The sequence below is a fragment of the Staurois parvus genome, unplaced genomic scaffold, assembly GCF_062004578.1.
Source record: "Staurois parvus isolate SC_StPar_1 unplaced genomic scaffold, SC_StPar_1.0 ptg000232l, whole genome shotgun sequence".
NCBI lineage: Eukaryota > Metazoa > Chordata > Amphibia > Anura > Ranidae > Staurois > Staurois parvus.
The window spans coordinates 4,017,816-4,030,436 of record NW_028318028.1 but is presented as its reverse complement, the minus strand read 5'-3'; the positions used below and the strand labels follow the sequence as shown (position 1 = coordinate 4,030,436).

Genomic DNA, 12,621 nt, shown 5'->3' with positions numbered 1-12,621 from the left:
TTCAGGAGTAAAATACTTCCTTCTTCAGGGCTCAGGTACAATCCCCTGACCAACAGGGAAAACAAAAACGTAATATTATGAAACTCATATTCATTCAAAAAGCATGGAAGGTGATGAACAGTAGTAGAAATAAATGAGTGGAGTTCACAAACTAGACTCTGGTGTCATGATGGGAAGGTTTGATGAGGGTGGAACTGCAGAGTTCAGGCAGCACTTGCTGGCTCAATTTGCGGACTTTTTATGCTGTTGGATCCTCATCTGTTTTTGCCTCTGCTCATTGCATTTACCATCCTGTCACTGATTCTGGATTAACATTTTTTTAGCATCTCATCCTAGCACCAGCTTCTGGCTTTCACTGTTTTGGTACTAAAGCTATTTCTTATCTCTGTTCATAGGTACCTATACAAGGAAATCAACATGTACTATAGTAATGTGGATGAGGCCCGTAAGAAGTGCATATTCTGTCCCTCGCAGCACAGCCAATTTCTGATGCTCAAACCAAAGATTTTCCTGTACCTCTATCTAAGCTGCATGCCAGAAGTGGCCACTACGTCATGCCCGTGAGTGACATATGGGTGTGAAATTGTTAATACAAGCTGAAGTTGCATGCAGAAGCAGGAAGGCCTCATTTAGACATGCAGTTCCCTCTAAGGCTAGGTTCCCACCTATGCAGGCTGCATAAGACCCGTTTCTGCATTGCGTTTTTGATGCATTTTGCGTTTTTGTTTTCATTTTTTACTTTTTCTTGTTGCTAGGCAGTTTTAAAACGCAAATCGCTGCAAAAACGCACTACATGCTTTTCTGCAGCGTTTTCATTGAAGTCTATAAAACCTAAAACGCAACTATGTGCATTCAAAAAAGTCCCTGACCCTTTCCAAAAACACCGGGTGAAAACGCGGAGATGTGAACATGTCCCATAGGAAATCATGTTAATGGACTGTACTGCGTTTCTGCAAAGCACTGCAGAAAACGCTTCGATGTGAACTTTGGGTAAAGAGCGATCTATGTTGGAACACACATTTTACAGGCGGTAAGGATTTGTTATATTGTTTCCTCACTGCTGTTTTAACCCCTAAAGGCAGCAATAATGTGCCAAAACCATGTGCATTGTACATGGTTGCAGGGCACCCCTATTCAGTTGTTGAATGGGCTGTGTTTGGTGGGCAGTTCTGGCCACTAAAAGTGACAGGATAATTTTTGCAAAGCATCACAGTCGTGGCACGACATATGTACATCCCTGTCGGCTGTCTTTGCTACTTAATTGAGAGGAGAGCAATTGGGGGGAGTGGTAAAAATGCATCTCAGCTGCTTGTTTTTACAGTCCCCCCTCCAACCACAACCACTAAAAGTGACAGGATAATTTTTGCAAAGCATCACGGCCGTGGCACGGCATATGTACATTCCTGTCGGTCGGCTGTCTTTGCTACTTAAGTGAGAGGAGAGCAATTGAGGGGAATGGTAAAAATGCATCTCAACTGCTTGTTTTTACAGCCCCCCCCCCCCCCCTCCAACCACAAATGTAATTGAGGCCTACGGTGATTGATGGCAATAGAAAAGTTTGTGGGAGCAGCACTGTACGCCCTCCGCCCAGAATAACATCTTGTTTTCTAGGACACTGTGGGGTTGCTGTGCAAAAGCTGGTGCAGCTCTGCATAGAAGCCAATCGGCCTCCAGGTTTTGTTTTTTTCAAAACCTAATTGAACAAGCTGAAGTTAGAATCTGGCTGCCATGCACAGCTGCACCAGATTTTGCACTCTTTAGTTTTACTAAATCAACCCCAGTGTTTCATAAACATATACCATATTTTTATTTTTAAATATTTTTGTTTGCCTGTTTTTCATCCTTTGTTCACTTCCTGTCTATATGCTCTGCAGTGATAGTGGCGTGGTATTTTTAGGGTGGGTTTCCTGTTGGTGATAACAGTGGACCATGCAGGAATTTTGAAATGCTCATTTGCAGTCTCCATCAGAAGACCATGTGACAATGCAAGAGCACATGTGAAAGACAGGGATCCTAGAACTGCTTACCTGAAGTCTGCTAGTAAACCAACACTTTCACGAGTGTTGATCTCTATAGTCACCCACAGCTCTCACTGGTTCATCCTCTTGCTTTCCCCATCATTACTCTCCTGCGGTAACATGGAGATCAGCAGGAGGAACCAATGGAAGCTGCAGAGGACCAAACTCCACAGAGATTGACACTCCTGGAAAGGTCATTTTCCCACTGAACTTTGGGGTTCAGTTCTCTGCAATGAAGTAACGTTGAGCACCACATTTGGTAGAAGAGGTATTAATTGAGATTCTCCTTTACAAGTGTGCGCCTGCCTGAAAAAGGTTTCATACTGGACGTCAGGCTTTTACCTGCCTATGGATATGTTTTGGTTTTTTTTGACCTTCTATTTTGTCTTACTGTCTCTTCCAGTGCATGGGTACCAGCATCTTCTATACCTCTGAGCATCCACGCTAAGGGCTCTTTGCTCCTGTTGTCTAACTGTCCCCCCAGTGTAGCAGCTGCCCGTGTGTGTTCTATGTCCGCCACCGACAAGGTTCTTAAATGGAGCGTCCTTGGTGTCCAGGGGGCATTGCTAAGCCAGATCATGGAGCCGCTGTATATAACAAGCATTGTAGTAGGTATGTTTTGTTATGTGTAAGTGCAAAGTCATGGTGACTTCAAAGTTGTAGTTTTATAAACTAGATCACACTCTGCTATGACTGAATAAAAATACTTTTGAAGAGCTTAAGCTGGTCGTACACTATATGCAGGGCTGAACTAGAGAAATCTGTTGATTTGCCCATCAACTCTAAACAGCAACTATGGCTATTGTATTCTGACTGCCAGCACCCGTGACTGTCAGAATACCTGAAAAGTAGCTGTGTCTCATTCGATGCAACCTCTATTTATCCAGCAGTTTCCATCTGGCTCCTTCAGTTTTCAAATTGAGGGATGTTGGATGTGAGGGTGCTGACCATCCTTGGCTCAAACTTCATCCAGGCCATCAAAGAACTGGCCAAAATTCACTGTGTATGGCCAGGTTTGGTATTTTGACCTCCACGTGTATTTTATCAGGTCCAATGAATTGTACAATGTACCCTTTAGATGTCCTCTCTTTTTCCCTAACTATTTTTTTTTAACTAGACCTAATATAATTACAAAAAAAATGTTTGCTTGAGCTACTACATGGCACCTGAAATTTGAAATCAGGCTTGCTGTGAGGGGTAGCTGCTCTCTATGCCAGTGGTCTGGAAGAGGAGATATTTAAGAGGAACTTCCAAAAAGGAAAAAGCAGGACTGTCACCCCATCCATCTAGGTCAGCAGAGGCCAATTATCTTAACATGGAGCCTCAAGTGTGGCCCCCAACCTTACCAAAGGGCCACACATAAAATTCAGTGAATATTCAGTTTCGGAAACAGCAGACACACAACAGGATGTAGTCAAAGACTATGGGCATGATACAAGAGATGGCTAAAGATTGTGCATTTAATACAGAAGATGGTCAGAGACTGCAGGTGTGATACAAGGTATGGTTAGAGACTGCACACATGATACAAGTGATGGTCAGAGTATGCGGGCCGTGGTACAGGAGATGTTCAGAGACTACAGACATGGTACATAGGGGCGGACTAACCATTTGGAAACTCGGGCACCACCCGAGGGCCCAGGGTCAGTAGGGGGCCCCATGAGATGCCCCTGGTACCTTGTTCATAGGCTTTTTTGAGTTTGGGCAAGGACACAGGGGGCCCCATGATCCCCTATTGCCCGGGGGCCCCATGAGTTGTCAGTCTGCCCCTGATGGTACAAGAGATGGTCAGAGACTGCAGACATGATACAAGTTATGGTGAGAGACTGTGGGCCATCAGGAGATGGGCCGGGATCTGCAGACATTATACAAGAGATGGGCATAGAATTCAGACGTGATGGAAGAAACACTTAGAGACTGCTGGCTTGCTGAAGGAGACTGTCGGAGACTGTGAACATGCTATAGGAGTTGTTGGAGACTGGGAACATGCTATAGGAGTTGTTGGAGACTGGGAACATGCTATAGGAGTTGTTGGAGACTGTGAACATGCTATAGGAGTTGTTGGAGACTGTGAACATGCTATAGGAGTTGTTGGAGACTGTGAACATGCTATAAGAGTTGTTGGGAGACTGGGAACATGCTATAGGAGTTGTTGGGAGACTGGGAACATGCTATAGGAGTTGTTGGAGACTGTGAACATGCTATAGGAGTTGTTGGAGACTGTGAACATGCTATAAGAGTTGTTGGGAGACTGGGAACATGCTATAGGAGTTGTTGGGAGACTGGGAACATGCTATAAGAGTTGTTGGGAGACTGGGAACATGCTATAGGAGTTGTTGGAGACTGTGAACATGCTATAGGAGTTGTTGGAGACTGTGAACATGCTATAGGAGTTGTTGGAGACTGTGAACATGCTATAGGAGTTGTTGGAGACTGTGAACATGCTATAGGAGTTGTTGGAGACTGGGAACATGCTATAGGAGTTGTTGGAGACTGGGGACATGCTATAGGAGTTGTTGGAGACTGGGAACATGCTATAGGAGTTGTTGGAGACTGGGAACATGCTATAGGAGTTGTTGGGAGACTGGGAACATGCTATAGGAGTTGTTGGGAGACTGGGAACATGCTATAAGAGTTGTTGGAGACTGGGAACATGCTATAGGAGTTGTTGGGAGACTGGGAACATGCTATAGGAGTTGTTGGGAGACTGGGAACATGCTATAAGAGTTGTTGGGAGACTGGGAACATGCTATAGGAGTTGTTGGAGACTGTGAACATGCTATAGGAGTTGTTGGAGACTGTGAACATGCTATAGGAGTTGTTGGAGACTGTGAACATGCTATAGGAGTTGTTGGAGACTGGGAACATGCTATAGGAGTTGTTGGAGACTGGGAACAAGTTTCAGGAAACAGTCATTGACTGCAGACATTTTTCATGAGACTAAGAAATCACTGCTATACTGGGCCATAAAGAAACACAGAGTATTGTTTGCAGAGGGCCCGAAAGTTGCACAAAAAGTGCCAAAGGGCTGCAGGTTGGGAACCAGGGATTTAAATGGTCAACCCACGTAAAAGTAATATTTTTGTTTAAAGGTGGATTAATATGGGCTGAGTCAGTCCCTAGTGTCTTGATATGGCTTGGATACTGCCATGCTTCCTCGTACACTTGGAATGTAGTGACATTACAGCATATCCTGTAAGTATGGAGGTTTGGGTAGAGCTGTTGCAGCTTTGTCGCTCCTCTCCCTGCACCAGCAGATCACTTGTATAGCGATCTATTGTGGCTGATTGCAGCCAGCAATAGATTACAGTGAGAAGCAATCTGCTGCTGCACAGCTGCATGAGGTGTCTGAATTTGATCTGCACTGAGCATATCCCAACCCCCATTAAAAATAGGGTAAAAAAAAACTAATCAAATGCTCACGCAAGTGAACACAATGGTGTGCAAACGTTTAACCTTTGATAAAGTCGCTGTCGTTGTAATTTGTGCCCTGGCACTGTTTACGTCTGAAGGAAAAGAAATGTAATCTCCAAACACGGAAAGGTTTCTTCACAGTGAGAGCTGTGAAAATGTGGAATAGACTCCCTTAAGAGTTGGTTCTGGCCAGCTCAGTGGATTGCTTTAAAAAAAGTCCTGGATTGTTTCCTAGATACACAGAATATAACTGGATACTAACATTTATAGGTAAAGTTGATCCAGGGAATATCCGATTGCCTCTCGGGGGATTAGGAAATAATTTTTTTCCCTGCAGGAGCAAATTGGACCGTCCTTTGCTGGGTTTATTTGCCTTCCTCTGGATCAACTGTGGGTATAGGATTATAACTTTTTTTTTAATGGTTGAACTGGATGGACTTTTGCCTTTTTCCAGCCAGACTAATTATGTAACTATGATCAGTCTGAGCTAATTTTATCTTAATATTATGCTAACCATTTATGCAAACTGTTTTCTTTTTCCCCTGCTTGTGTCAGAATGTAGAATGGGGGGATAAAGCTCTCCTATAGTAAAGCACATAGTACACTGTGAGCTTAAGGCTGTGTGCACACAGCAACAGACAGCTGCCAGAATGATTTATCTCTCCAGCAGCTGTCCGTTCCCAGCTGCGATAGGGGGCAGTGTGGTGTGCAATTCAGCGTATCACACAGGTCCCTTTTTTGTTTTGGACAAACTTTATTTGAAGTGTACAAAACCTACACTTCATTCATGGTACTGTGCAGCAGCGCAATGCACTGCTGTACAGTGCCATGTGATTCTGTATAGTGTGCTGTGGTAAAATGCAGCATGTCTGCACTTTATCGTAGCACTCTGCAGCATAGCCTTGGGCTGTGCTGTTGTGCGAATGGGACACACAGGAAACAATTGTTTTCTGTGTGTCCTTGCGATGACATGCCTTTTTATGTTTTTTTATGTGTTCTTATACATTCCAAATGAAGTTTGTGGTCACAAACTTAAAAATAAAGCACCTGCAGCTTTTTTTCAAGTTGCACAGCAGCACACTGCATAGGAATGAACAGACCCCATAGATAACAATAGAATTCCATTTGTCATACATTTTCACATGAGGTCCAAAGTGTGACATATTGCACAGGTGTGAGCTCACCATTCTATTACATAAAAGTTCCATTTGATATCATTTTAATCAGCTGACATTATTGTGTTTTGCGGTAAACATAGGGGATGTGCAAATTACATAAAAATTCTACATACAAACCAAGGAAATAAAAATATATGTATCCAAATTTTAGCCATTTTAGCCAAAGCTGTAGCACCCTTATTGCCGAAACATTTGCAAAAGGCACCCATATCTATTACTGTTTGCATACGCTGACTGCTTTACAGTAATAAAAAAGGAGAGTGGGCTTTAACTCTACCAAAAACTTTGATTAAAAAAACTGCAATACAGGTTTTGAGTGGACTGACTGACATTTTCCTATATAGGGTCTGTGTTTAACTAAATTCAGCCAGTACTTTATCTGCATACATTAACCCTATAAAACATTTGTAAACCTTATGGGGTTGATTTACTAAAGACAAATAGACTGCACTTTGCAAGTGCATCTGCTCCAGAGCTTAGTAAATTAGGGGAAGCTCTGCTGAATTCCATCACCAATCATGTGCAAGCAAAAATGCTTTTTTTTCATGCATATGATTGGGTATTCTTTGCAAAGTGAAGCTTCACCTCATTTGCTAAGCTCTCAAGCAAATGCCCTATCTTGCAAAGTGCGCAATGTTTTCCTTTTCGTTAATCAACACCTATGTGTCTGTATCTGGGGTGGTGTTGTTTTCTGGACTAATTGTGGCTATCATTTTTTTAAATGCAGGGGGCTCCATGCAACAACAAGATTTGCTCTCTAATGCTCTCATTGAACGGCTGCAGCCATCCCTAGACTTGTCTCTGTTCCAGCCCTATGAGGTACATACTCCCTACTTGTTTCTTGGGCCAGAACATAACAACAAGCACCCTCCCCCTGTTCACCCCACACACAGCCTGAATTGGAGCAAAGGCGATAAGAAAGTGGAGACTTTGGATGGCAGTACTGGAAAACCCGTGGCGAGGTAAGAACAGTATATGAAGGGTTACTTGTTTTCCTGTAACATGTGGGGGCATAAAGGACCGGCTTCTGATTATGTGACTTCTCTGACAGCCAATCACAGTGATCACATGGTCACTGATCCTTCTCGCCCCCAGAGCATTCAGAACTTTTAAAAGTGATGCCATGGTGGGCAGGAAGGGGTTAAAAACAGATCAATGTATCAAAATGAAAATTGATCCAAAACCATATAGAGACCTGTAGCAACCAATCAGAATTCAAACTACTAAAGATGGATTAGTGCTAGATAATTTATGATTGGTTGCTTTGGGTTACTGCACATAAATTGGAATTAAATATTATGGCTTAAACCACCTGGGGACCTGTTTAATTAATAAAAAAAACAGAATAATTACACTTTAAAGCTGATATCCAGCCACAAGACAACCAACCTTTCTCCCCCTAGGATCTCTTTAAAAAAAGCCCTCTACATACTTGGAACTGGAAGGCAGATTACCTCAGCTGTCATCTCCTGGATCAAGCCCAACTTCTTCAACCAGCTATGTCAGAAATAGGGAATCCAGGACATGGATATCCTGGCCTCCAGATTGAACAACAAGCTTCCTCTGTTTGTAGCAAGCACCAAGGATCCTCAGCACTGTCATTTGATGCCTTGATAACTCCCTGGTTTCAGTTCAGGTTAATCTATGCCTTCCCTCCAGTGCTAATTCTACCTTGCTTGCTCCACAAAATAGTTCTAAAGAATCAGCATTCTCTTTGCACCAAACTGGTCCAGAAGAACCTGGTACACAGATATACTTGGAGTATAAGGAGACAACCCTGGCCTGTTCCTAAAAGGCCAGAGCTGCTGTCTTAGGGCCCTTTATTTCATCCTGCTTCTCAGTCTCGGCTTTAACAGCATGGCTTTTGAAGCCAGGGTCTTAAAGGACAGAGGGGTCTTTAAGTCTGCCATTCCTATTTTGCTGAAAGCAGAGAAAGCCACTTTCAGAAAGATCTACTATGATACCTGGAAATCTTTCTTTGTCTGTGGTGAACGCAGGTACTTCACCCCAGAGATTACTCTATTCCTCACATTCTGGCCTTCCTACAACCAGAATTTTGCCTTAAGAACTCTAAAAAGATAGGTTTCGACCTTGTACATTCTTTTTCAAAAACCTTTGGCCTCATTCTTCATTGTCAAAATTTTTATTCAAGGTGTATATCAAATCACTTCCCCATACAGCAACCTGTGCCTCTTTGGGACCTCAATCCGGTTCTCTCTGCCCTGCAGAAACCACCTTTTGAACCCATCAGGAAACTCCTCTTAGGTTATCTCTCCGGCAAAGTAGCCTTCGTGGTTGCTATCACGTCTGTCAAACATTTCTCTGAGCTAACGGTTTTCCTTTGTAAGGGACCATTCTTCACAAAGAAGGTAGTTTTACTCCCAAGACCATCTTTTCTTCCTAAGGTGGTATCAGTCTTCCTCCTCATTGAAGACATCCTTCAATCTTTGTGCTCTACTCCAAAGATCCCAGAATAAATTGCCCTTCACTGCCTAGATGTAGTCAGAGCCTACCTCAAAACAACAGCTTCTATCAGGTAGGTGGACTTCTTGTTCGTCCTGCCCTCAGGACCTTGCAGGGGACATCTTTTTTCAAATTCCACCATTGCTAGATAAATATGACAGCTCATCACCAGAGCTTACACTGTAAAGGACAATGTTCCACTTTTGCTTTTTACGTGTGGGTCAATGGGTGTTTCCTGGGCATTACGCATTAAGCCTCCATGGCCCAGCTTTGTAAGAGCACCATGTGGTCCTTTGTGCATACCTTTTCGAAGTCCTACTAGGTGGGATTTCAGTCTTTTTTGCAGCAGCACTGTTGACTTTTGTTGTTGGGCCTGTTGGCACAGTTCTGTTTGCCTAGTTGTTGCCCACCCTTCTTATTCAATACCTGGGTATGTCCAAGGGTCTATGAATACTCAACCTGTGTCCTTTACAGTAAGAATAAAACAAAAGGAGTTATGAATTACCTGAAAATTCTATATCTTAGCGTAGAGTATAGGACACATGCCACCCACCCTCCTTTTTCTGGGTTACTCTGCGTTACTTGTTACAAAACTAAGGAATCAGAGTGGGGGTAGAGTTGTAGGGGGGGCACACAGGAGATGTGTCCTCCAAATGCTTTCCAGTGTCTAGTCACCTGAAGGTACCAATCTAGTACGCTGTAAAGTTTATGATTATTTCAGGTTACCTTTAGGTGATTCTCATCACACTAAAGTGACCCGGATGAATAACCTGAAGGTAGTAGCATATACCCCATGGTCTATGAACGAAAATGCCCATGTCCTGTACTGTTCTCCAATATATATAATTTATAGGAAAGCCAAAATACCTTTTTTTTTGTTTTTTTTTTACCTGTAAAATTATTTTCTGGGAGTACATCACAGGACACAGATCCATCTTGTTTCCTGTGATGTTCTCCAAGAAAAGGATTTTGAAGCAATAATCCTTATTGTATCCTTATGTCACAGCACTGCAGTGTGTTGCAAGGTGCTACACTGAGTAGAGTTGAATGAAGTCTTAATTTTTATTTTTTTTTCACTTTGTTAAAGTAAAAAAAATTAACAACACATTGCTCTGCCCCTACTCCAGCATGCATATGTTAGAATGCAGGCTGCTGTGAAGAAGCCCTAAATGTCTGAGATCTGTCTTAAAACTACCTAGAAAGTCCTGAGTTCATAGATCGTCAGACTTTACTGAATTGCCTAGAAAGGGTAGTCTAACATGTTTCAGATACTGGGTTCTCTAAGGGAGGTATCTAACACAAGGAATCTTATTTGGAGCTCCCCAAAAATATTTTGGCAGGTAACAGTTTTTACTGTTTTGTGTTCTGTATTTAGCTAGAGTTCCACTTTAAATGTGATTTCATAAAAGTATAAAAAAATAAAAACAAAAGTTTGTGTTGAGACTCCCATTTCTAATCTTCATTCAGTATTTTCTAGCAAATTTATGATAACCAGCATTAGTTAGTAATAACTGTTTTTTTTTTGTTTTGTTGCAGTGCTCTCTCTGATACCTCCTGTTCTCCCAGCCGGATTTGTAAAGCAGCTATGCTTATGTCTTACATAGGTATTCAGCGTTTAATGGGAAAAGAGCAGATACAAGACTCCTACCACCATGCTAAGGTAGGTTCTACATCCCATCAATTCCTGTTCTGCCATACTATTAAATAGGCAGGAGATGGAGGGATTTTCATAAATGGAAACATAGAGAACAATAAAAGATGATATCCCTTCCAAAATAAAAAAAAAATAGAATTTTTTACTTGGCTAAACACACAGTACAAGACACAGGACTTTTAGTCATGGACCATGGGCTATATGCTGCTGCGTTCAGGTGATTAACCCAAGATATAACCCATATTCTATGAATACAAGTCCTGTGTCCTGTACTACTATTAAGATATTTTGTTTTCTGGAACTGACCGCCCATTGTATCTTTTTCTCTGGGACAAAGGCTTCATCAGACCAGTACCAGCGTGTCAAGACCCTGCTGTGCTCCCATATGAACACCTATGGTTATGGAATGTGGCCCAGCAAGCTGTGTGTGGACAGATTCAAAGCCATCACCTATCAAGACCCAGATGGAGAGCCCTGCATTCACTTCCATTGTGAACTTCATTAGACATCTATAAATGCTTCCATCTCATGTTTTGGTTATAATTATGGTTTTCCTTTTAGGTTGTGTGCCAAATCAAAAAGAATAGTGGTTTGGCAGCAGTTTTGTAAGTACAGATGGATGTGTAATGCCTGGCACGCAACAAAAATTGAGGCGCTCACTGTACTAACTATGCGATGTTGTACAGCAATCTCTCCACTGAGCTATTGTGTTCTGACATGGGGACTGCCCCCCGTCAGAACACGCCGGTCAGCTCTCTCAGCCATTAGCTGAGCGCTACCGGTTGCCGATCGGCAGCTGTTTTCCCAGCATGCCCATTCAACAGAACCTGGATGTGCAGCCAGCTTCTGTCAGACAGGCTGCTGTACGCACAGGCCGAATCTTGGCCGGTTTCTATTGAACTGGCCAATGCCAGGAGATATTCGGCCCATGTGTACCAGGCATAATTGTTTGCAAGTTATTTGCTTTACAAAAAAAAAAAGAGAGGGAAAAGTTCTATTTCCCGCAAGCTGTGTTTGAACAGATTCAGAGCCACCACCTGGCTAGGCCCAGATGGAGAGTCCTGTGTTTATTTTCAGTATGACCTTCCTAAACTTCTATAAATGTTTCCATCTCATGTTGTGGCTATGGTTATGACTTCTTTTAAAGCAGTGTGCCAAATCACAAAGAAAAGCAATTTGGCCACAGCTGCTCTGTAAGAAAAGGATGTGTCATCTTTTGCAATGTTTTTTGCTTTACAAATAAAGAGAGAAGTTTTGTTCCTTTTTCCAACTTTGTCTTTCATCACTGCTGGACAACAATGTTGGTGAATCTGAAACTCCCTTGCCCTTAACCCTTCCTCTGTAAGAGCAGTTTTTGTATCTTTTGCTCACGTATAAAAAATAATTTTAGGCCTGAAGATGATTTTAAACCCCTGAAAACATTATACATTTTCTGAAAGAAGACACCCTTGAGAAAAAAGAATTGCAGTAGTTCCAGTTTTATGTCACTCGACATTAACACAACAGTTTATGAAATTTGCGAAATATCTGTAAAAAAAACACTAACGTTAATTTTAGGGCACATAAACACAATATATTACACCTTTTTTTTGTAATATATAAAAGATTAGGTTGCACCAAGTAAATAGATACCCAACAGTTTAAGCCTTGAAAAGGCAACATACTTTTTTTTTTTTATAGGCAACAGCTTCAGTTTAGTGTAAATAATGGGCCTAGAATTGTTGCTCACAATACAGCATGCAAAGTGATATGTTCCAAGTGTAGCACAAGCAATGTTTTCACGCGTAGGTGCCCCCATTCGATGCATTTATGTTCGTACTTGGGGAAAGTGATACTAGGACCTGAAAGTGACATGTTACAGAAGCAATGCATCTGGGTCATTAGCAAGATGGGA

The 12,621-nt window shown here is 42.2% G+C and overlaps 1 protein-coding gene across 1 annotated transcript in view; it reads left to right on the top strand.

Annotated features, from left to right (window-relative positions):
- The window catches only part of LOC149460243 (adenosine deaminase domain-containing protein 2-like), a 53,134-nt gene extending 41,142 nt beyond the window's left edge, over positions 1 to 11,992 (top strand). The window contains exons 7-11 of the mRNA XM_089679869.1: positions 396 to 560; positions 2,422 to 2,630; positions 7,338 to 7,572; positions 10,610 to 10,733; positions 11,065 to 11,992. Coding sequence (XP_089535995.1) covers positions 396 to 560; positions 2,422 to 2,630; positions 7,338 to 7,572; positions 10,610 to 10,733; positions 11,065 to 11,232 — 901 coding nt within the window. The 3' untranslated portion in view covers positions 11,233 to 11,992. The remainder of the gene's footprint in view (positions 1 to 395; positions 561 to 2,421; positions 2,631 to 7,337; positions 7,573 to 10,609; positions 10,734 to 11,064) is intronic.
- Positions 11,993 to 12,621: the final 629 nt, after the last annotated feature.